The sequence below is a fragment of the Schistocerca americana genome, chromosome 2, assembly GCF_021461395.2.
Source record: "Schistocerca americana isolate TAMUIC-IGC-003095 chromosome 2, iqSchAmer2.1, whole genome shotgun sequence".
Taxonomy (NCBI): domain Eukaryota; kingdom Metazoa; phylum Arthropoda; class Insecta; order Orthoptera; family Acrididae; genus Schistocerca; species Schistocerca americana.
In genome coordinates this window covers 264,489,175-264,514,150 of record NC_060120.1, presented here as the reverse complement: position 1 = coordinate 264,514,150, position 24,976 = coordinate 264,489,175, and the positions used below count along the sequence as shown (strand labels likewise).

At 42.2% G+C, this 24,976-nt stretch overlaps 1 protein-coding gene across 1 annotated transcript in view; it reads left to right on the top strand.

Annotated features, from left to right (window-relative positions):
- Nucleotides 1–24,976, top strand: part of LOC124593948 (xaa-Pro aminopeptidase ApepP-like) — a 144,263-nt gene that overhangs the window by 6,261 nt on the left and 113,026 nt on the right. Inside the window, exon 2 of the mRNA XM_047132297.1 lies at nucleotides 16,955–17,202. Coding sequence (XP_046988253.1) covers nucleotides 16,955–17,202 — 248 coding nt within the window. The remainder of the gene's footprint in view (nucleotides 1–16,954; nucleotides 17,203–24,976) is intronic.

The following is a 24,976-nucleotide window of genomic DNA, read 5'->3' as shown; positions in this document are numbered from 1 at the left end:
GATTCGGCGTAGATCCCTCAGAGTGTTTGGTAAGTCACGTTGACCATAAACAACCCTTTTCATTCCGTCCCAGGTAAGTTCTATAGGGGTCATGTCTGGAGAACATGCTGGCCACTCTAGTCGAGCAATGTCGGTATCCTGAAGGAAGTCATTCACAAGATGTGCACGATGGGGGCGCGAATTGTCGTCCATGAGGACGAATGCCTCGCCAATATTCTGCCGATATGGTTGCACTATCGGTCGTGTCGTACAGCCGTTACGGCGCCTTACATGGGCACTAACGGCGAACGTCGGCCCCACATAATGCCACCCCAAAACAGCAGGGAACCTCCACCTTGCTGCACTCGCTGGACAGTGTGTCTAAGGCGTTCAGCCTGACCAGGTTGCCTCCAAACACGTCTCCGACGATTGTCTGGTTGAAGACATACGCGACACCCATCGGTGAAGAGCATGTGATGCCAATTCTGAGCGGTCCATTCGGCTTTCTGTTGGGCACATCTGTACCGCGCAGCATGGTGTCGTGGTTGCAAAGATGGACCTCGCCATGGACACCGAGAGTGAAGTTGCGCATCATGCAGCCTATTGCGCACTGTTTGAGTCGTAGCACGACTACCTGTGGCTGCACGAAAAGCGGTCATTCAACATGGTGGCGTTGCTTTCAGGGTTCCTCCGAGCTTTAATCCGTAGGTAGCGGTCATCCACTGCAGTAGTAGCCCTCGGGCGGCCTGAGCGAGGCATATCATCGACAGTTCCTGTCTCTCTGTATCTCCTTCATGTTTGAACAACGTCGCTTTGGTTCACTCCGAGACGCCTGGACACTTCCCTTGTTGAGAGCCCTTCATGGCACAAAGCAACAATGCGGACGCGATCGAACCGCGGTTTTGACCGTCTAGGCATGGTTGAATTACAGACAACACGAGCCGTGTACCTCCTTCCACGTGGAAAGACTGGAACTGATCGGCTGTCGACCCCCTCCGTCTAATTGCCGCTGCTCACGCATGGTTGTTTACATCTTAAGGCAGGTTAGTGACATCTCTGAACAGTCAAAGGGACTGTGTCTGTGATACAATAGACATGGCCTGCACCTCAACAGGTATGGGAAAGGGAGGTTGGCAAAGCTTATAGGTGACAGCATAGGTGGGGTTGGTGGGATCACTCATGGGAAAATTCCTGCAGTAGTGGGTGTTAGAGCTGCACCTTTTTTAGATTGAAGTCAGCTGATAGGTATTCCTGCTTAAGGGAAGTCTCTCTAACAAGGGAATCACTTTTGACAAAGCTTAGGTATCCGAGTAATGAGGGAATTAGTATATTTCATCAAAATATACAAGGTATTAGAGATAAAGTTCGTGAACTGCTTATAGATGTTGACTCTGAAATTATTGTTATATCTGAACACTTCCGCGCAGGTCGCCGAAGTGGCGTCAAATCGAAAGACCTGCACCAGGCGAACGGTCTACCCGACGGGAGGCCCTAGCCACACGACATTTCATTTCATTTCACTTCTTAAATAAGGAGATAATTCAGAGGCTTCCTTTACCAGGATACAGGTTGGCTGGCAGCTTTTCGAGGAGCTCTTTGCGGTGTGGGGGAGTAGCCATGTATGTGAAAAACGGCATCCCATTTGAGTCAATTGATGTTTCAAAGTACTGCACTGAAAAGGTGTTTGAATGTTGTGCAGGTGTGGTTAAATTTAACGGAGCTTAACTTCTAACTGTTGTTATTTATAGATCCCCAGACTCCGATTTCACAACATTTTTGCTAAAGCTAGAGGAGGTTCTTGGTTCACTTTATAGGAAATACAAAAAGTTAGTTATATGTGGTGACTTCAATATTAATCGTATAAGTGATTGCGCAAGGAAGAGGATGCTGGTAGACCTCTTTAATTCATATAATCTTATGCAAACCGTATTCTTTCCAACGAGAGTGCAAGGGAACAGTAGAACAACCATAGACAACATTTTTGTTCATTCCTCATTACTAGAAGGGCATTCTGTTAGCAAAAAGGTGAATGGCCTTTCAGATCATGATGCACAAATTTTAACTTTAAAAGATTTTTGTGCTGCAACACGTGTTAAACATAGTCATTAGCTGTTCAGGAAAGCTGATCCAGTTGCTGTAGAGACCTTTGTAAACCTTATAAAGGAACAAGAGTGGCAAGATGTTTATAGCGCTGACACAGTAGACGATAAATTTAATGCTTTTCTCAAGACTTTTCTCATGCTCTTTGAAAGTTGCTTTCCGTTAGAACGTTTAAAACAGGGTACTAGCGCAAACAGGCAGCCTGGGTGGCTGACTAGAGGGATAAGAATATCTTGTAGAACAAAGTGGCAATTATATCAAAACGTTAGAAACAGTCAAAATCTAAATGCAGCAGCCCATTACAAACAGTATTGTAAGGTGCTTAAAAATGTTATTAGGAAGGCAAAAAGTATGTGGTATGCAGATAGAATAGCTAAGTCTCAGGATAAAATTAGAACCATATGGTCAGTCGTAAAGGAAGTTGCTGGTCTGCAGAGACAGGTCGAGGATATAGAATCAGTGCATAGTGGGAATGTCCGTGTCACTGATAAGTCGCATATATGTACAAAATTTTATAATCACTTTCTTAATATAGCAGGTGAACTAAATAGAAACCTAGTCCCAACAGGGAATCATATAGCGCTCTTAGAAAAAAGTGTTCCGAGACTGTTACCTGAAATGCTCCTCCATGATACTGACAAGAGGGAGATTGAGTTAATAATTAAATCACTAAAGACCAAGAACTCTCATGGATATGACGGGGTATCTAGCAGAATACTGAAGTATTGTTCTATGTATGTTAGCCCAGTTCTCAGCCATATCTGTAATTTTTCCTTTAGGAGTGGTCGGTTTCCTGACCGATTAAAGTACTCGGTAGTGAAGCCACTTTATAAAAAGGGAGACATTGATAATGTTAACAATTTTAGACCTATTTCTATGCCATGTGTGTTTGCTAAAGTTATCGAGAAGGTTGTATATACAAGGTTACTGGAGCATTTAAATTCACATAATTTGCTGTCAAATGTTCAGTTTGGTTTTAGAAATGGTTTAACAACTGAAAATGCTATATTCTCTTTTATATGTGAGGTTTTGGACGGATTAAATAAAATGTTGCGAACGCTAGGTGTTTTCTTTGATTTAACGAAGGCTTTTGACTGTGTTGACCACAAAATATTACTGCAGAAGTTGGACCATTATGGAGTAAGGGGAGTAGCTTACAATTGGTTCGCCTCTTACTTTAAGAACAGAAAGCAGAGGGTAATTCTCCGCAATATTGAGAGTGGTAGTGATGTTCAGTCCCAATGGGGCACTGCTAAGTGGGGCGTTCCCCAAGGGTCGGTGCTGGGGCCACTGCTGTTTCTTATTTATATAAATGATATGCCTTTTAGTGTTACAGGTGATTCAAAAATATTTCTGTTCGCTGATGACACCAGCTTGATAGTGAAGGACCTTGTGTGTAATATTGAAACAGTAACAAATAATGTAGTTCATGAAATAAGTTCGTGGCTTGTGGAAAATAATTTGATGCTAAATCACAGTAAGACTCAGTTTTTGCAGTTTCTAACTCACGATTCAAGAAGAACCGATATTTTGATCAGACAGAATAGGCATATTATAAGCGAGACGGAACAGCTCAAGTTCCTAGGCGTTCGGATAGATAGTAAGCTGTTGTGGAAAGCCCATGTCCAAGATCTTGTTCAGAAGCTAAATGCTGCTTTATTTACCATGAGAACAGTATCTGAAATAAGTGACACTTCAACACGAAAAGTAGTCTACTTCGCATATTTTCATACGCTTATGTCGTATGGTATTATTTTTTGGGGTAATTCTTCTGATTCAAAAAGGGTATTTTTGGCTCAAAAACGGGATGTTCGAGCTATATGTGGTGTAAGTTCGAGAACCTCTTGTCGACCCCTATTCAAAAATCTGGGGATTCTGACATTGCCCTCACAGTATATATTTTCTTTAATGTCGTTTGTTGTTAGCAATATTAGCCTATTCCCAAGAGTTAGCAGCTTTCGCTCAGTTAATACTAGGCAGAAATCAAATCTGCATGTAGAATGCACTTCCTTGACTCTTGTGCAGAAATGAGTGCAGTATTCTGCTGCATCCATTTTCAATAAGCTACCACAAGAACTCAAGAATCTTAGCAGTAGCCCAAACTCTTTTAAGTCTAAACTGAAGAGTTTCCTCATGGCTCACTCCTTCTATTCTGTCGAAGAGCTCCTGGAAGAGCTAAAAAATTAAGCAAATTCCAGTGTTACATTGTTGATTTTCTTCGTTTAAACTTACGACTTGTCACCTGAATATGTTTTTTTATATATATTTCATTTTATCTGTTTCTAATATCGTGTTATAAATTCATGTATTGACTCGTTCCATGACCATGGAGACTTCTCCTTAATTTGGTCCCACGGAACAATAAATAAATAAATAAAATAAATAACCAGTCAACGTCTGTCTTCAGGAGTTCTGGGAACCGGGGTAATGCAAAACCTTTTCTTTATGTGTGTATAATGTAATTATCCTACCCCACGCGTTTGAAGTAATATTCTTTGCAGGCATGCTTACAATTGTTGGATATGGTAATTAATTATTGCTATTAAAAATATGAACGCCATTTCCCACGAATAAATCATGTAAGGTTTAATTCCCCCCCCCCCCCCCCCCAAATCAGAAATATTACTTTTTCACATATCTACAGTTACTGACTTAACCACTGCTGTCATCCAAAGTGTTAGGAAAATGTAGCACGTGTAGCGAACCTCTTAACAACGCACCTAAAGATACGCTGAGGTGCCAAAAGTCATGAGACAGCGATGTGGACCTATACAGATGCCGGTAGTATCGAGTACACGATGTATAAAAGGGAAGCTGTCGTTTCCACTCAGATGATTAATGTGAAAAGGTGTCCGACGTGATTCTAGCCGCACGACGGTTGTTAACACACTTTGAACGCCGAAAGGTAGTTGGAGCTAAACGCGTGGGGCATTTCATTTCGGAAATCGTTAGGGAATTCAATAGTACGAGATCCTCAGCGTCAAGAGTGCTGAGAGTACCAAATTTCAAGCATTGCCTGTCACCACGGACAACGCAGTGGCCGACGGCCTTTACTTAACCAACGAGAACAGCATCGTTTCTGTAGAGTTGTCAGTGCTAACAGATAGGCAACACTGTGTGAAATAACCACAGAAATCACTGTGGGACGTACGACGGACGTATCCGTTAGGACAGTGCGGCGAAGTTTGGCGTAAATGGGCTGTGGCAACCGATGACCGATGCGATTGCTTTTGCTAAAAGCACGACATCGCCTGCAGCGCCTCTCATGAGCGCGTGACCGTATCGGTTGGACCGTAGGCGACTGGAGAAAAGTGGCCTGGTCAGATGAGTCCGATTTCATTTGGTAAGAGCTGATGGTAGGGTTAGAGTGTGACGCAGAACCCAACGAGTTATGGACCCAAGTTATCAACAAGGCACTGTCCAAGCTAGTGGTGGCTCCACAATTGTGTGGGCTGTGTTTACATGGAATGGACTGGGTCCTCTGGTCCAACAGAACCGATCAGTGACTGGAAATGGTTTTGTTCGGCGACTTGGAGATCATTTACAGCCATTCATGGACTTCATATTCACAAACAAAGACGGAATTTTTATGGATAACATGCGCCATGTCATGGGCCACAGTAGTTCGCGGCTGGTTTGAAGAAAATTCAGGACAATTCGAGCGAAAGATTTGGCCACTCATCGAACATTTATGGGCCAGAATCGGGAGGTCAGTTCGTCCACAAAATCCTGCACCGGCAACAGTTTCGCAGTTATCAAAAAATGGTTCAGATGGCTCTGAGCACTATGGGACTTAACATCTGAGGGCATCAGTCCCCTAGACTTTGAACTACTTAAACCTAATTAACCTAAGGACATCACACACATCCATGCCCGAGGCAGGATTCGTACCTGCGGCCATAGCAGCAGCGCGGTACCGGACTGAAGCACCTAGAACCGTTCGCTCACAGTGGCCGGTTCGCAGTTATCGACGACTATAGAAGCAGCATGGCTCAATATTTCTGCAGGGAGCTTCCAACGACCTTCTGACTGCTTGCCACGTCGAGTTGCTCCATTATGCCGGGCGAAAGGAGCTCCGACACGATATTAGGAGGTATGCCATGACATTTGTCACTTTAGTTCGTTCGCCCAATCCGATAATGGAATATATCGTTGGTCATAAATACCCACTAGCGGCTCATTGTTTCTCTGGAAAATGGAACTCAGTTATTTTTCTGTATGTATAGAAAAGGTAGCCTCACAATATCGGAATCCGGCGACTACGTTTTCTAGAATAAAGTAAAAATTAAAAATATGAAACATAAATTTTGACCTGTTTCCACAAAACAGTATGGAACGAATTTAGGAAGCATCTCTTTCACGTTTCATACCTGTGTTAGTTTTCCCAGACTGTAAATATGTTCTGTAAAAACGTTTCCAAAAAGCTAAAACTTTACGTCGCCAGTGAACACCGAACACAATATTAAGATTTCATGTTCTGCTTCGCTCACCAAAACTCAACGAATTTCTTTACCACCTTCAGTAAGTGCGTGGAGAAGCTGAATTCCATGCCATGTCACTATAATATATTCCAAACGGTATTGGCAAGGAAAGCCAGGAACGTCGCATCGATAGTCGCGTACTGTCGAGTTTTCACGTTTCCTCAGACCAGAGTTTTACCACAAGCGAGCATCCATTCTCGTCAAATTTGTTGTACCACCTTCTAATGTCATGAGTAGTCAAAAGTTGCAGGGCCGAATAGTCGACGGAAATACAGCTGCACTATTGTAAGAAATTCGCAGCTGTGAAATCGGAAACACAATGGTTTCACCGACTTGCTAGCCATCTAGAACAACACTGCGCCGCTCTGGCCTTTAGACTGCAGTGACATCTCGCGTCACTGCTTCGCCTCGTTAGTCCAGACTACAGAGACATCTCGCGCTAACTTATGAAGCTTGGCTATTCTATGTAGCAATCTTGATTCTTTCGTAACGAAGCGGATCACTAAAATGTGCTCAGAGCCTTTGAAGTTACACCTGTATACCTACAATCACCCCTGATACACTTACTGTATCAGTTGGTTGATCAGTTATCTATAACACTGAAACAGACTGACTTTCTGAAAATCCAGCACATCCCACTTTGACTCGTCAACGAACATACTACTCCTAAGAAAACTCATGAATATACACAATAGGTAACAGGAAATCCAGCTGTTGTAGCTGATAGACAGATATTTAGCGATGTGTCTGAAAACTGGAAAGCGAGTGTCAAGATACGATGTCAACGACAATAGTGGGTCTGTTGGATACAACAGTCACAGTTACCCCTCATAAACGAATATCTAGTTCACACATCGTGAACATGAAATGACACATTCTTCCTCAATAACAAGAAGACTGAATTATTTCAGAACACGATGCTCTTGTAAAAAGAAAAAAAACCTACCTGCTAATCAGTAAGGCCTAAAACCACAACCACTTGAGCAAGATAATGGCTTAATGACAAAGTCTTGGTCTACATTCCGACTAATATGGCCTTTTGAAGCAACATTTCGATCATTCACTCGAAGATACGTAGGAAATTTGTCGAAACGTTGCTTCAGGGTCTCTCTGTGACTCGGAAGATAACAAAGAAAACCCGTTGACGAAATTCGTCCAGAAATTTATTGTTCAACTTCCTACTTTTTGTCTGTTTCCATTTCTGTGAACTTTACCACTTTCTTTGCCTCTTCCTACCTCGAATCGCTGCCACTAATGTTAGAAAGAATGGTACTATTTTCTTGTCTGAATTACATTATGTACATCACATTCGTAGTACTTAGATGTCACACAGTAAATTTCCGCGAGATGCGATTCGCGTACTATTCAAATCGTTATATCTGTTTCCTATTTGCATTGCCACTGCACACGAAAGTGCCATCTCCTTAGTGCAGTACTTTCCAGCCTGGGGTGATTACCCCCCTTCGGGGTAAAGAGATATTTGTGAGGGGTAAAAGCAAAATGGTTCAATTGTTTTTCGGTCACCAAATTAAGTTAATTTTTTAAAAAATCACTATTTCGTAAGAGGGTAATGCTGAGTGCATAAGTAACCAATGATTGATTTTCTTATTTTAAGTGCTAGTACTGTGGAGAAGGCTACAGTTTGGGAAACGAACGTATGAACATCTTCCTCACGTCGACCACCCACTACAAGTACATCGTGCCATCCATCTATGGCAGTAAAACTGAGACACATATATCGCATATGTTTAAATATATAATGAAATGCCTTCTCCGAGTTGTCGGCAGTTCCCACAATAGAACAGAAATTGCAAACTCGGCAATTACAAGTACAAAAGTTATGGGCAGTTACGAAAAATAACACCATCAGGTAGGTACAAATGAAATTTATAGAAAGAGATACAAATCAACCACAGTTTTTTTGTTTTTAAGGGAATGTCAAAAAGCATTAAATAAATAATGCTGATTACATTTCTGTTAATTACAGAAATACTACTCCATCCCTAATCTCACCTAACATGTTTCTGGTTTCAAATATGCGTACATTGTTTTTTGGTGTGAACTGAATTTCAATAAATATTACAGTAGTCCAAATAATCGCTTTGTTTGCATCGCGAATAAGATTTCGTTAAGTGAGTTTCAGGAATTCCTAAGTAATTAGTTGCCCTCTTGATTAGCAGTTTCCTAGTAAGCTGAAAGTATGTTAATCAAAGTTGTTATATGTTTCAGACATTATAAAAAACAGTATTTTTGTGTTTCTTTCAGCATTTGATTGTTTGTAACTGAACAGTTCGAACTGTAACTAGACGAACTGATTATACGTGTTCCCAGCAATGGATGGATGTAATATTGATGAGTATTTTGACGTAATGCTATTGAAAATTACAGTTCAATGTTCAAAAGGTGAAATTACCTACATGGTACTACCTAATTACATAACATTAAGGAACCTTGAATTAGCTTTAGTGTCACGTGAATGATTAATTAAATTATTTCTTCGAATCAGCTGAAGAATGAGCTGTTACGTTTCAGAGAGGACTGGTGCAGGAAAGCATGTTATGTACCAATTGTCGACCCTCAGCGTGGATAGTTTAGCCGCCTTGTCTGAGGAAGAGTTGTAGATAGCAATCGCGAATCAGTAACAACTGTTTCATTATTCTATAAAAACAGTTCTTAGAAATAAGCAGTACCAATTGTCGTCTCGTGAGTCTTTTGTTCTATTACACTCACAAAAACTAAATATTATTTAGCTTTCATAATTTTAAAAATAAAATTGTTCAAAAAAAATTAGTTGTCTTAGATTGAGAACCACTGCCCTAATGATTCTTTCTTGTGGCCAAAATGCTTACATTTCATTTTTGTGGAAGGTACTCAGCGATCATAGAGGCAACCATGTAACTTCCAACGTACTTCTCACGTATTAAGTGTAGCACCACACGGAGAATAGCTGACGCAGACAACGTGACTAGAGTATTATAATATTCCCAGGTAGAAAATGTTTATATCATGAGGTGATGTTTTTCGCATTTTTTCTGTATTAGTCAACTATGGATCTCGGTGAATACAAGAAACTGGAAAAAAAATTAACAGAGGGGGTGAGCAGCCCATCAAGCATGGCTCAGAGTGAACTATGACGAAGTATCACAGTTGATATAAGCGAACTTTTCTCACAAACATATTCTCGTACTGTACTTTCAGAATGTTGGTAAGTATACCTCAAATTCCGATATAGGTGTCTTGGCATCCTTTTCTTGCAGAAAACATCCTGCTTTCAGCATAGCCTTGTGGCTAATAACACAGATTTCACAATTAATGTAAAATTTAAAAAAAGAAAGATAAAAGGAAAATGTACGAATTTTAGAGCCAGAGAACATTACGTTCATACATATTTCACGTCCATATTTCAAAAAGAAATAAGAAACGCCTATTAACAAATTTACAACAATTATGAAGCAAGATTTGACCATTAAAGGCAATATTGTGCCCTTGCATGAAGTGAGACCTTTTTAATCGTTATATTGTGCAAGCACAGGAAAATCTATGATAAACGACTATAACGACTAAAGTGCTCATAGACAAAACTGGTTAACAGAATCTAGCACTAGCTAGCTGTTACATCACACCAGTTATTTGCTCACTGCAATTCGAACAATAAATACAGGTCTGCTTCTGGGAAACCCCGTAGTTTTGGGGCTCGAGCATGTTCGTAGCTTTAAATTATCATAAAATTAAAAACCAGCGAACACTGCTTCGTATAGCAAATTTCATTTTCGATCACACACTCACGCGCACGCGCACACACACACACAAACACACACACACACACACACACACACACACACACACACACACACACACAAATTCTAAGAAGTGACATTTTACGACTTACGACGTGACAGTATAATATGAACACAGGGACGTGACAAAGTCTTAGAATAAATATCGTGCCTTAGTATATTTTCTTTTGTTTTCTACATCAAAATTATGAGACGGAATATAACTCTTCGCCATGAATATCCGGGTGATTAAATTAGATCTAAGAATGAACTATTATATTGATGATACCGCTAGCTTATGCGTTAATTGTTATCATGCCATCGGTAATTATATCTACATCTTATAAGCCAGTTTTGTACACTTACGCCTTCCAACTTTTGTCCAGTATTTCTTAATCTATTTGGACATCCTTCGCCCGTGTCTGAAGCTTGAATTCTATTTGTTCATTCCTTTTCCAGTTTCTCGAACGCTATCGTAACGTTGTTGAAATTCTGTGTAGGAAAGAAGCTTTAGCGACGCCTACCTGTGCGCTCATCTAACAATAATCTTGTTTCATATCATTTTTTCTTTGTTTTAAAACAAAACTAATGATGTGACTGACCTCAAGACTGCCATTGAGCTCTTTTGCTTTCTATTCCTAATGAATACGTGATTAATGTACATGTATCGTACATCACGTAACGATGTAGGAAATCGTGAACATTTCTAGTGATTTGTTGCTTCAGATCTACAAGTCGCAAGTGTACAAGTGCACTTACGGCGTCCTAGGCCTTTCTGTGTGCAGCAGTTGGTAACGTTCCGTGACTTATGACGGGAAGTGAAACGACGAATCATTAATCGAATGTGGGTGGCCAATCACACTGTTGTTCGTAATTTATTGTGCTTCGTAAGTGAAGCTGTGCTCTTAGGCCTCAAATTAACAATAACCTCAAAACAGTCAAATATTTCTGACAACCAGGGTTATAAATGTCAGCGCCGCCCTTTTCATTCACAGCAACTTAAGCTGTGCTGTTAGGTCCCATCCTAAAAACAACCTCGGAAATCGCAAATATTTGTGACAAGATTGATTATAAACGAAACTTCCTGGCAAATTGAAATTGTGTGCCGGACTCGAACCTGGGACCTTTACTTTCGTGGGTAAGTGCCCTACTCAATGAGCTATTCAAGAACGACTTACGATTCACTTTCATAGCTCTACTTCAGCCAATATTGGTATCCCATAAGCGCCTGCAAAGGGGGGGGGGATGTTGGGTGGCAGGGCCGGGAATTTGCCCCCGACGCTTCAACCAAACCATTTATATAAATAAGGCAATTTGAGAGTCTTGCCCCCTCCCCCGTGCCCGCCCCCAGATAAATTTCTGCAGACGCCCGTGATTGAACCAGTATTAAAAAAAAAAAATAACAAGACACTAATTACAGAAATGCGCCATGTTCTAAACAGAAAAAGCAATAACTGTTTTTTTTTTTTATTCGTATGAAAGTTTGACGTCTCTCTTCACAGTGTCCAAGCAAGTTATCTCAGTGATTGTCTCTGAAATGTGGAGGTTCTTAATGCTGAAATGAAAAAACCAGAAAGTAAAGAACGTTTTGGCATAGATAAATAAAAACGAAAGATATCAGTACAAAACTTTACTTACAAAGTTCAAGGGCCTTACTCTGTTTTTCATTGTAGGCGCGTATTATACAACATGAGATCAGTTTTTCACTTCTCATGTTGTATTACTCTGCCACCAAAGATCTGAACCAGGAATTGACTGCTTGTTTCAGTTCTTCACGTTTGCGAACTGTTTTCTACCCAGAAACTATTTTAGTTTCGTGCCAACTCAGAGCTGTACGGAGGATGTCCAAAGATTTCCTACTTTGAAACGTCGTAGTTCTTGCTGTGTACGAGCTGATGGATGAGGCCACACATTGTCATAAATCAGAAACACTTTTAGCGATAGCAATCTACGTCAGTGAAGACTCGTTCATTCAACTACAACCATAAACATTCTTTACTTGCCTTTAAATTTCGAAAAGATCGAATACTTTGTACGTTCAGTAAACGAATGACACTACGCACTGCGCATTTGGCGGGATTTTCAGCCCCCTAGACTTAGAACTACGTAAACCTAACTAACCGAAGGACATCACACACATCCATGTCCGAGGCAGAATTCGAAACTGCGACCGTAGCAACCGCGTGGTTCCGGACTGAAGCGCCTAGAACCGCTCGGCTGCCACGGCCCGCGTTACAGAACAAGAGGCGTGACATTCGGGAACAAAACTCTGGTCACACTGAGTATGGGGAAGGGGCTAAATGGAACACTTGCAATCTCGGTGGTGGGGGTCACCGCTGGGTGTGGCACATAATCGTTCTATACTTTGTGGATGACACTCGTATATACTTTATTCCAAATTTCCTTTATTACCAGTACAATTTAGTAATGTAAGTTAGCGTTTACTCTGACCACGGCCCCTGGAGGACCTAAGAGTATCCACCGACCGCCGTGTCACCCTACGCCAATAGCGTCATTGGATGCGGTACTGAGGGTCCTGTGGGCAACACACCGCTCACTCGGTCGTTGTCGGGTTTCTTGACCTTGGAGCCGCTACTCCTCGCTCAAGTAGGTACTCGGTTGGCATCACGAGGGAGTGAACGCCGTTCCAGTCCTGGCACTAAAGAAAAATCCCTGGCAGTACTGGGAATCGAACCGGATCCTCCCCACAGTAGTTAGCCGCACTGACCATTCACCTACGGAGGCGGACAGTACAGCCTCGGAGAGAGAATTAGTAACACATTCCTGTAAAGAGCCACGATATAGGGAAGTACATGTCCTTCTCGAAGGGGCGACAGCGCTGCACGATTTGGGGAACATAGAGGTTAAAGGGTCAGTGGTTCAGAATTGTATTAAACAAGATTGTACTCAGGAGTGTGTTCTGCATCATGTTCTTTTTCTTTCTTTATGTGGTAATCATTATACAGTGTGGGAAAAAGTCACTACCCAGTGTAACATAATTGAACTCAAAATAAACAGTTGAAATTTTTAAACAACCTCATCCTCCACTGAAGTTGCAAATTATCTTAGAAAACAACTCGTTATCAGCTTCTGTTAATTCAGTTAGCATTGTCTCGCAAAACTGAAGCCTACGATGAGAGTCATTTTCCAATAGCCCGTATGTGAGACGAGGTATGTAATGTCTGAATTCTGCCTTATGTAATATGCTCCGCACAGTTGTTTAGAAATATTCTGTTCGAGAGATAGTCTGCGAATAGACTTTTTAGGACTCTGGATCTTTTATTGATGGCCAACCTGACCTGTGGCAATCCGCTGCAGATCCACTTTTCTCAAACGTATTCGTACACGGTAGACAGCCTTCCTTGTAGCTGGAACAATGGTTCAAATGGCTCTGAGCACTATGGGACTTAACACCTGAGGTCATCAGTCCCCTAGAACTTAGATCTACTTAAACCTAACTAACCTAAGGACATCACACACATCCATGCCCGAGGCAGGATTCGAACCTGCGACCATAGCGGTGGCGCGGTTCCAGACTGAAGCGCCTAGAACCGCTCGGTCACACCTGCCGGCAGCTGGAACAAGGTTGAAATTACTATTCCACTCATTTATTATTACGTCAGAACCACATTCGTACCACGATTACAAAACAAAAACTCTTTCTTCATTAGCAAACATCTCCACAACAGATTAGAATCAATAGTCAGAGATGTTTGACTTAACAGCAGTGTACTCTGGTGTTCGTATCAATAACTATCTCAAAAAAATGTACTAGTGCACACTGGTGTTTGTGTGGATAATTACCACAAGCAAACAAGACTATCTTAATGTACCAGTGATTCCACTCGAAACTCATTTTGAGATAGAACGTAAATTAATTGACACACTTCTCGTCGGTCCGATGTTCTGGTTTTGCAACGAGAAAAATCCGTCCCGAACAGAGCGTACTAGAACGAACCGTTTCCTCTGAAGTACCAACGCTGCGCGGAACTTGTTCGTTGTTCCTCGACAATGTGCAGAACAGCACCATCTGCTGTCCACGCCGAACGTGTCACGGTGTGCTAAAACTCTCCCCTCGGTTCTGCGCGGTCCGGTGTGTACGCGGCTTAACTGGGATTGGTTGGTTGGTTGATTTGTGGGAGGGGACCAAACAGCGGGTCATCGGTTCAATCGGATTAGGGAAGGGTGGGGAAGGAAGGCGGCCGTGCTCTTTCAAAGGAACCATCCCGTGATTTGCCTGAAGCGATTTAGGGAAATTACAGAAAACCTAAATCAGATGGCCGCATGCAGGTTTGAAGCGTTGTCCTTCCTAATGCGAGTCCAGTGTGCTAACCACTGCGCCACTTATCTCGGTGCTTAACTGTGAGGCACTGCTGTTCTAGGCATTCGCTTCCGCCTATTTCCAGGCCAGCCTTTGTGCTGTGGATGTGTGCGCCTTTAGCTCGCTGAAATGTCCTCTGCAGACGGTCGGGCTGGACACGCACTTACCTGGCAGGCTGTCTTGAAAGCAATTGAACCGTAGCTTTGTTAAATTTAAAACAGACTTTTTTATTGTCCATCTAGATTGCACGCAACTGCAGTGCAATCGAGACGGACAATGAAAAACCAGTTTGTAACCAGGGACTGTGAATTTCCTCCGAGGAAATTGTTTCACTTTTTGTATTGTTGAATGTAGCTTCAAATTTCTATACACCTCGCAATTTTTCGAGACTTGGGCTTAATTCTCGTGTCACTTCATTCTCCGAAAGTTAGTTGCGAAGTTTGGTATCTAAAAACAAAACAAAACAAAAAATATACTTTTCTAATAAACTTCATTGCGATAGGGTCTGCAGCTGCGATGAAATTTTTAAATGATTTCGTGATGTCTTCAGCTATCATTCTCTTATTTGATGTACAGTTGTACAATTTCGATCGTCGGCCATTTTCACGTACCTAAATCGGAAACAATATACGTTGGTTCCATCACTATCACTTATCATTTTATCATAGGAACAAGTCATATCCCAGGATATGTATGAGGATTACAACTTACTTTATAGGCGTTTCTTTAATGGTCTGTTATGCCATGTACGTCTTTACTACTATGACTGTATGTAATTGTAATAAAGTGAATTAGAAATAGTTCTTATTATTTTAGGAGAACTTTACTTCTGAGAGTTGTTGGGAAGTTCATCTAAGGTCGATGTTTTTAACATACCTACACAAGGAAGATTATTAGTGGATTTCTGGAAAATAATTATGATCTTCATAGCATAAGTACCAGAAAAATATCGACCTTATATACAGGCTGTTTCAAAATTACAATGATAAACGTGTAGGGAATGTAGAATGTGTCGTGAGAAATAAATCGAGGATAGGTACCCGTGTCCGTAAACGTCATTCCACGACGCTACATACCATCAAAGTTATAGGCGCTAGCACCTGTAAATGTATTTTTACAGGGTGATTCAGCGATGATGCTTCAAACTTTCAGGAATTATGGAGAGCGATACGGAAACGAAAGAGTCCAGAGTTATAAGACTATAAGAGAAAATAGTTCTGATACCCCTAATGTTAGAATACATGTACTGGAACTGTTGTTGTACGATTGTATTGTATGCAACTTTCAGAGGTGGTAGTATGGACCAAAAAAAGGAAAAAAAGTCCGGTAAACATGGGTTCTAAAATGCATACCTGAGGAGCTATAAGCACTTGTTAATCTTCGCTGATGTGAAACACATCTCCTCTATTAAACAACAGCTCGAGCTCTTAAGGGTATGCATTTTAGAGCCAGTTTTTACAAGACATTTATTTTTATTTTTATCCATACTGCCACCTCTGAAAGTTGCGTACCTACAATCTTAACAACATCACTAGTACATGTATTCCTCTGTCAGAAGTATGAGAACGAATTTCGCTCTTAATTTTGCGACTCGTTTGTTTCTGGACCAGGACCCTTTACTTCAGATTGGTACATCTGTCTTTCTCTACAATCGTTGAAACTTTGTAACGTCATCACAGAATCATTCTTTTTATGCACCTATAGTTCTGACGCTCTGCAGTGTCGTTGGATGGCGTTTTCGGACACGGATTCCCGTCCTGACTTCGTTCCTCAAGACACCTTCTACATCCCCTCGAAGTTTGTCGGTGTAATTTTGAAACACTCTGTATAAGAGCTTTCCAACATGCTTCAACAATAACGAAATATTATTTCTAATTTATTTTATGCAATTAGAATCAGTCTTAGGAGCAAAGTCGTACACATCATAATAACCCATTAAACAATCATCTAAACAGTAAGTTATAGTCCTCGTGGTATATTTTGGGATATGACTTGTTCCTGTGTTAAATTCATAAGTGTTACTAATGCTTCCGTTTTAGGTGCTTGAAAATGGCCTAAAAGACGGAAATAGTACAATCGTACATCAAATAAAGAGAATACCAGCTGAAGAAGTCACGAAATCATTGAAAAAACTGTTAACAAACATATTTACTAGGGAGACCCTGACCGCGCCTTAGATCGGCGGCTGAGTAGACGTCCGGGACATAATTGCCTGTGAATGAGCCGGTCGTTAGCCTTGAGTAGCGCCTAAGGCGGTGGGACTGTGTTGTGCTGGACGACCCGCCTCCGTGTTGCAGCGACGCTGGTGGTGGGGAGCGCGCTATGCCGGCCCGCTGCAGCCGCCGCCGCCCCCGACGCTGGGACCTACCTCCGCCTCCAGCAAGCGCCCACCTCCGCCGCCCCCGCCGTGTCCCTGCGCGCCACCGACGCCTGCATGCCGCACCCCCTAGCAGTCAACACGACGGAGCGGCTGCGCATGCTCAGGGAACGGATGGAGTACTACGGCATCGCCGCCTACATCGTCACCTCCAGCGATGAACACCAGGTAAGCCGAGCTGCTGACAACCGTCCCCTGCTGTGCCTTTACGTTCTGAAGCTAGCAGCGTCTGTACCGTTACTACGATTGCATTCAGTGGCACGGATTTTAAACCAAATAATACATGACATCTACAGGCCATATGCATAGTAGGACTTTACTGATACACACCGATTGGCCAAAACATTAAGACCACTGCCCACCGCGTCTTTTGCCAATCTATTATATCAAAACACCACTTAAATCCAACATTCTCAATTATTTATTTTATATATTCGAATCGCGGCAACGGTCTTGCTGCAGTGGATACACCGGTTCCCGTGGGATCACCGAAGTTTAGCGCTGTCGGGCGTGGTCGGCACTTGGATGGGTGACCATGCGGGCCGCCATGCGCTGTTGCCATTTTTCGGGGTGCAGTCAGCCTCGTAATGCCAACTGAGGAGCTAGTCGACCGAATAGTAGCGGATTCGATCAAGAATACCATCTTATGACCGGGAGAGCGGTGTGCTGACCCAACGCCTCTCCTAACCGCATCCTCTACCGAGGATAACACGGCGATCGGATGGTCTCGGTAGGCCATTCGTCGCCTGATGACGGGGTGCTTTCATATATTTGAATCGCTGGCCCCGGCCTACAATATCTGCTCCACATAGCTCCCTCTAGTAGCACGAATTAATTCCCTGATGTCTCATCCCGTGACCTATCTTCATGTTCCCCCTTGTAAATAGTATTTTCAACATATTCTTTTCCTTTCCAATTCTTCCTTGTTTTTTATTTTCTCTGTCCACTTAATTTTCAACACCTTTCTGTAACACCACGTCGCAAACGAGTCGATTCTCATCTCTTCCTGTTTTTCCATAGTGCATGACACTTCCACTCAGTGCTGTGACCCATAATGTATATCCTAAGAAATTTCTACCTTCAACTCAAGTCCAGTTTTTTATAGTGTAACCTCGTTTATCTGAAAAACATGGGACCGTTAGACATCGGATCATCGAAAATCCGGCTAGTTCGAAAATTTAGAAAACGTAGAATGGATTGAATGCTGTAAGACACGCGTTGCATCTATTTTCCTGCGAAGCGACAAACTATTCCTTATTATATTTTGACAAGATATTGAAAGGAAAAAAGGCGAGTTTTATACACTGGAACAATTGCTACGTTTCTTTCACAGCAATAGTTCGGCCGCAGTTTTTTTTTCGGACTTCCAAATAAACCATTATTTTGCCCAGAAGCATTGTTGTGCCCGTATGCATCACAATATATTCAGCTGAACGTCAGTTTTGTCAGCTGACCCATCATCACTATCGTCATTGTCTGCAGACGAACAAGCGACGACAATTTTGTCATCAGGGACATTGTCTTTTAACAGCCACTCATTTACGCCATTGACTGAGCAACCTGGAATTTTCCATCATGCTTCAAAGCCAAATTCAGCAGCAATGCTTTTCAACTATTCACCTTTATCCAACTTATACAGCGCATCTAATTTTTTGCCCTTGGACACTACCACGTTCTTTCTCTACGCTGCCATTTTACACTTGCCGAATGGGGACAATGCAGTAGATCTGCGGTACAGCTCAATGCAACTTGTTAAACTGGCACCTTGCCAACCACTTCAGACTCTTTGAGACATAGTTTTGGAGAACTGTTGCAAATAATAGGTGCACTAAGTGATTATATTCGAGTAAGTAATGTAACAGACACATAAATATCCAAATACACAGGATGTTAAAAGAAGATAGCCCGGCTTTTGAGAGGTGCTCGTATGGACGGAAACAAGAAATAAAGTCCAATAAACATAGGCTCTAAAATGCATACCTCAAGAACAATGAGCGCATGTTAATTTTTGCTACTGTGAAACACATCTCTTCTACTCCAAGCTTTTTGATGTTGCGAACGACCTAAAGGGTCCAACACAAAAGGGACGGATCGCATCGATCTCTCGCGTGGACGACCGATCCCTACATAGATCGCACGTGTCTAAGCGACCGATCTCTTCGTAGATCGTACGTGTGTGGATAAATCGCAGCGCTGATCGCTTGGAAACCCCAGGCATTCTGAAGAATCGCATGCTATTTGTACACCCAGTACGACTGCCTGGCTGGTTAGCGGCGGTGTGTGCCAATATCTCTGAGACTCGTTTCTGTATACATTAAGCGTGATTGTGGCGTTTTGTTTCGTTTCGTTTTGCCCAAGTTGAGTAAGAACTGCGACGCGTAGTGGGCGCGTGATTTGAGGCTCCATGTCACGGATTGCGCGGCCTCTCCGGCCGGAGGTTCGAGTCCTCCCTCGGGCATGGGTGTGTGTGTGTGTGTGTATGTGTGTAGTCCTTAGCACAAGTTAGTTTTAGTAGAGTGTAAGTCTAGGGACCGATGACCTCAGCAGTTTGGTCCCTTAGGAATTCACACACATTTGAATTTGAGTAAGAACTTTATGTTAAAATTTATAGTTATTCAGGGACTACCAGCTACTACGAGAAGAGAAGTGGTGGGCGGAGTGGTCATTTTTACTAGGAAGTAACATAAAATACGCCCTCCGATTTTGCAGTGATTAGCATTCTGTAAATTGTGCTATAGACGTAGAATTGACGGGACGTTCTTAGTAACAGTCACGATACAATGGGCTCAATCTGATGATTTTCAGTGACTTATGAACAGGCATTATTAAAGCTTTTAATTTCTAAACAGAATAACATCTACATCTACATGACGACTCTGCAGTTAACACTTAAATGCCTGGCAGAGGGTTCTTCGAACCACATTCACACTATTTGTCTATTGTTACACTCTCTACAGCGTCTGCGGAAAATGAGATACCGTAATGCCAAGTGGACATTTTAATTTAAATGTTCATAGCAAATCTGTAATACAACTGTGTTCAACTCCCTTGTCATTTCATATAACATAACTCTCCCTCATACAATTTATAACAAGAATTATGGTAATCAGTAGGGTTGCGACTGAAAGCACTTCTCTAGACACATCGAGATTGGAAAACAAACAGTTTGAATACTTGAAGTTAAGCTATAAGGCTAAAGAATTGAATCTGGTCCCTTCAACCCCCACAAACCAACCAACCAATTGAAAAGGACTAATAATAGTATTAACATACTGGGAAGATCTACAGCACACTGTCGACTTCAGCGAAAAATGTAATATATTTCTTTAAAAAAGGTGCAGCTTACAGTAGAAGAGACGTGTTTCACATTACAGCGAAGCCGAACAAGTGCACAAAGTTCTTAATGTATGCAGTTTAGGGCTCATGTACACTGGATATTTTTGTCTTTACCCCCTCTCAAAATATAGAATATGTGTTTTTAACGTCGTGTATTTTTATTCATAACTGTGCATTAATTAGTTTTTTTTAAATATGTTCCTTCGTGGCTTAGGATACTGTTCCCTGTATTTTGTGAGCAACAACTCATTTGATTCACTCTTAATATTTCTATTTTGGTATTCATCTGCCTTAACATCCCACATTTTGGTGCAGTCTAAGAACAGTATTTCGTCTTGTTTTGAACTCACTTTCAATAAAACAACAATGAACAGCGAACACATACATACCCAGAGACTGTATCACGCGACATAATAGCGATGATATTGTCAATACTAGCCACATTTTCAGGCAGCGCAGTCTATTTCAAAATTTTTTTGATTTCCTCAATCTTATTGCGTGACTTCTCAATCGCATCCTTTACGTTCAATATTACTGCGTATTCGGAAATACTGCGCAGCACTACTGACTAAGAGGCCGCTTTATCGTTGAAATCTTCAATAAATTTCCGTAGTCGAGAGACGACTCATTCCCCTCGCTGTACGCCTCTTTCACATCCACTTCATTTTCAATACTGTTAAAATTAAATCCTACACTCCATTTTCTCCTTATCTATTTGTTGATTTTACTGTCTGTGCTAGTAATTCCTATCGTGCGTCCTGTACGCTGATTGTTAGTAGCCGGCCGCTGTGGCCGAGCAGTTCTAGGCGCTTCAGTCCCGAACCGAGCTGCTGCTACGGTCGCAGGTTCGAATCCTGTCTCGGGCATGGATGTGTGTGATGTCCTTAGGTCAGTTAGGTTTAAGTAGTTCTAAGTCTAGGGGAGTTATGCCCTCAGATGAAGTCCCATAGTGCTTAGAGCCATTTGAACCATTTGGTTGTTAGTAAACACTGGCTGGAAGTTGTCTGTTTGCATGGCTATTTTCATGATTAATCTTCGATGTAGGGAACAGCTGCTAAATTGGGACTTTGAGAGTGTGGCTGTTTCGTGGACATTCATCATGACGATCATTATATTAAAAAAAAGGAATGCCATTGATTTATTCAGTAATGTGTCATCTCTGACACACAGGGCGGTGTTAGTGATCGCAATAAACACCCACAGGATGAATTTGAACAGTACACCAACGCACGAGGCCCATGTCGGTCAACCTTTCGTCTATAAAGATGCCCATCCTGCCGAGTACCACTGTTAAGCGCTGTTATCACAGCTAACACTGCCAGAAGAACAAATCCGTGACGGAACCGTGAAGTACTAAACGCAAACGTGAGGATGAAGAATGAACGAGACATTAATGTTGTCAGCAGCAACGGCCGTGAGTGATTGGAACAAGGTTGTTTCCAAACAAGACACACAGCGCATATCGTCGATATTTGCTCTAATGTGCCGACATTTTCAGTGCAAAATAGACAAGAAGATAAACGAGGTTAAGAAATCAAACGAAATAGAACTACTCTGTAACAAGCCACCCGGTGTCTCATACGAAAAACTCAGATAATACCCCTCAACAACGGCTGAAATTGTGTCTTTGCAGTTCGAGCACATTCTTCAGCCTATAGAGTAGAGTGGGGTAAGTTGAGCGGCAGACAAGACTGCGCAACGCATATATCTCAGTTTTAATAATCCAGCAGTCGGCTACTCTGCAGGGCACGAAATAGCATAGACCATAGATAACATAGACAGCGCTGGAAGTCATTTTACTGAAACCAACATATAAGTCACGTGACCGGGAGCACGAAGCCGAGTATGTCATTACGCATTTGTGCTGCATAATTTACGACATTCTTTTTACAAACCAAATGTCGTGCTGTTGTGCTTTTTACTACACTCTGTTCATCATAAGAATAAACGTGACGTAAATATTATTCCGCGTGTCTTGAATCCTATCGGATTTCGTTTCACGTGAAGCGGAAGCCAAGCTGTGACCAGTGCAGCCAAGTACGATCATAAGGCTACGTTTTATCCTGTGTTGCACGCACATAGCCGGCCGCGGTGGTCTCGCGGTTCTGGCGCTGCAGTCCGGAACCGCGGGACTGCTACGGTCGCAGGTTCGAATCCTGCCTCGGGCATGGGTGTGTGTGATGTCCTTAGGTTAGTTAGGTTTAAGTAGTTCTAAGTTCTAGGGGACTTATGACCTAAGATGTTAAGTCCAATAGTGCTCAGAGCCATTTGAACCATTTTAGCACGCACATAGACTGAGCGATAATGCAGGATAACGGCCTTACCGACGCATTAAACTTGGACAGCACTGGCCAGCCAGCGTTCCAACTAAGGCTTATTTCACATCTACCCGGCACCCGGCACCGGCTCTGAGGGTGAGGCGCTTGCGGGAAGTTTCACATCAGGGCGACAGCCGGGCCGAGGCTGTGGGATGCCGGCGGCCCCCACTGTGTCGGCCCGTTGTCGGTGCCGTGCGTTAATACTGGTGCAGGTGTGGGGCGTGCAGAACAGTAGAGTGCTACACATCTACCCGACAACTATCGTGTGCCGGGCAGTTGTGTTTTGCTTTGTTGGTGGTTCAATCTGTTCTGGACGTTCCTAGTGTACTGTGTCATGGCGGAAATTGATATATAGATCCTTACATCAAGTTTCGTGGGACAAGACTTTAGGTACTTACAAGGATACCATACAAACAAGGAATGCATGGATCGAAGTTTGCAAAGAACTGAACGAAGGCTTCGAACGGATGTGTGACAAACACGACTATAGTAGGTACAGTCTTTATTTTTTACGTTAAATATAAAAAAATTACATCCGTGGCACATTAAATTTTAGATAATTGCCGTTTCACAGACACCTCAGGTGCCATAAAATAATCCGTCAACATTTTTCGTACATTACGGGCAAAAATTCCACCACGTAGACATTTACTTCTTGTTATACGAGTACTTTCAAGTCCAGTTATGGACAGAGTATCCTCGGGGTGTAGCCTTCTTTTTTGAGAATGGTATTGTGCAAAACAACACACTCCTTGACAATTTCAAGAGCAAAATCGGGTTTTAAATTTATAGCTCTGTGGAAAATCCTCCATTCATTAGTCAGTATCCCAAATGAACATTCTACGTACCTCCGGGCTCTTCACAGGCGCTAATTGAACACTCTTTTAGCAACTGTTAATTGGTGTCCAGAGTACGGTCGTAGAAGGCGTTGATGCAGTCCAAACGCTTCACCACCAATTAAAAAATAAGCTACCTTTGGACTTAACTGTACTACGAAGGCACCTGTCTTCAGGAATTAAGTTTTTTTCCATCATTGATTTCCACAAAGAACATTCTTTATGTAGTAGAATCACTCTCTTTGCTATAACCTCTAGTTTCCATCTTTATTAGGAAAAAGAAGCTACAAATGTTGCAGTAAACAGTTAACCACCCACTACCGACACACAGTATTGCGAACAAGCAGTGGAACAATTTTCAGGAACATCTTCCGGATCTCCATGCTTCATAAGTCTCTGAAAATTCAGTATTGGATCGTTTAGTGTTTAAGCAATGTTTAAATTTATTAAGGTGCCAACAAAAATGTACATCCTTTAGGGTAATAAATTTTTAAAAAAATTTAGCTATTGTTTTCTTTCGCACTCACCTGATTGTAATTGCCAACATTTGTATAGACTGGATACATTCTCGGAGGGATGTATTACGGCGTTGAACGGAACTCTTCATTCGTGCATGTAGATCGTCAAAAGTTCGTAAACTCATCCGAAAATAATTAAAAAACTTATCTTCATCTCACCTTATTAACTCAAAAAGGACAGACTGCACCCACTTCATCTCTTCTCATATTGAGTGGATGGACCCAATGCACTCTTCTTTTTCCTCTATTTTCCAAACGTCTGTACAGGAGATACCACGCTAACAGCTGGTCCTGTTCCATTTGTAGTCGAGGTCAACTGAATATGCACCAGATACGGAAGGACGTCACGGCATGCCGTCCGGCTGTCGGCTACGTGTGAAGAGGCGGTAGGTCCCCTGTCGGCCCGGCAAAAATGTCGACTGCCGGCTTGGTGTGAAATAAGCCTAACCTGCAATGATGTGGGTAGTTGCAGTTCAGACGTAAAAAGAGACGAGCAAAGAAACAATATAGCTTCGAATCTCATTTAATTTTTAAAGAGAGGGAATAATATTCGGAAAAACTCCAGCAGTAACGCGCGCTACTTACGTGACCAGACGGTAAGCATAAATTGCTCTCGTTCTCACCTGACATATTATCCTAATTACAAACAAGAGTGATGAAAACTTAAACGGTAATTTTTCTGAGCGAGCTGTGTGTGATTCAGGGATTTCATCGTTCTGTTGAATACTGAAGCCTCTGAAAGTATTAATTACAATCAGGCGTCTGGTAATCTCTTAGCGCCTTCCTTATCCGAGTCCGAACATTTCAGTTCTGGAAATGTCAGCTGCTACGTTGATAACGAGCCTATCAACAACGGAATCCACGAAGCCAACCAGGCGCCGTATTTTTTCCTCTTCCTTCATGACGAGCCGTTCTATTTGCCGCCAACGTTCGG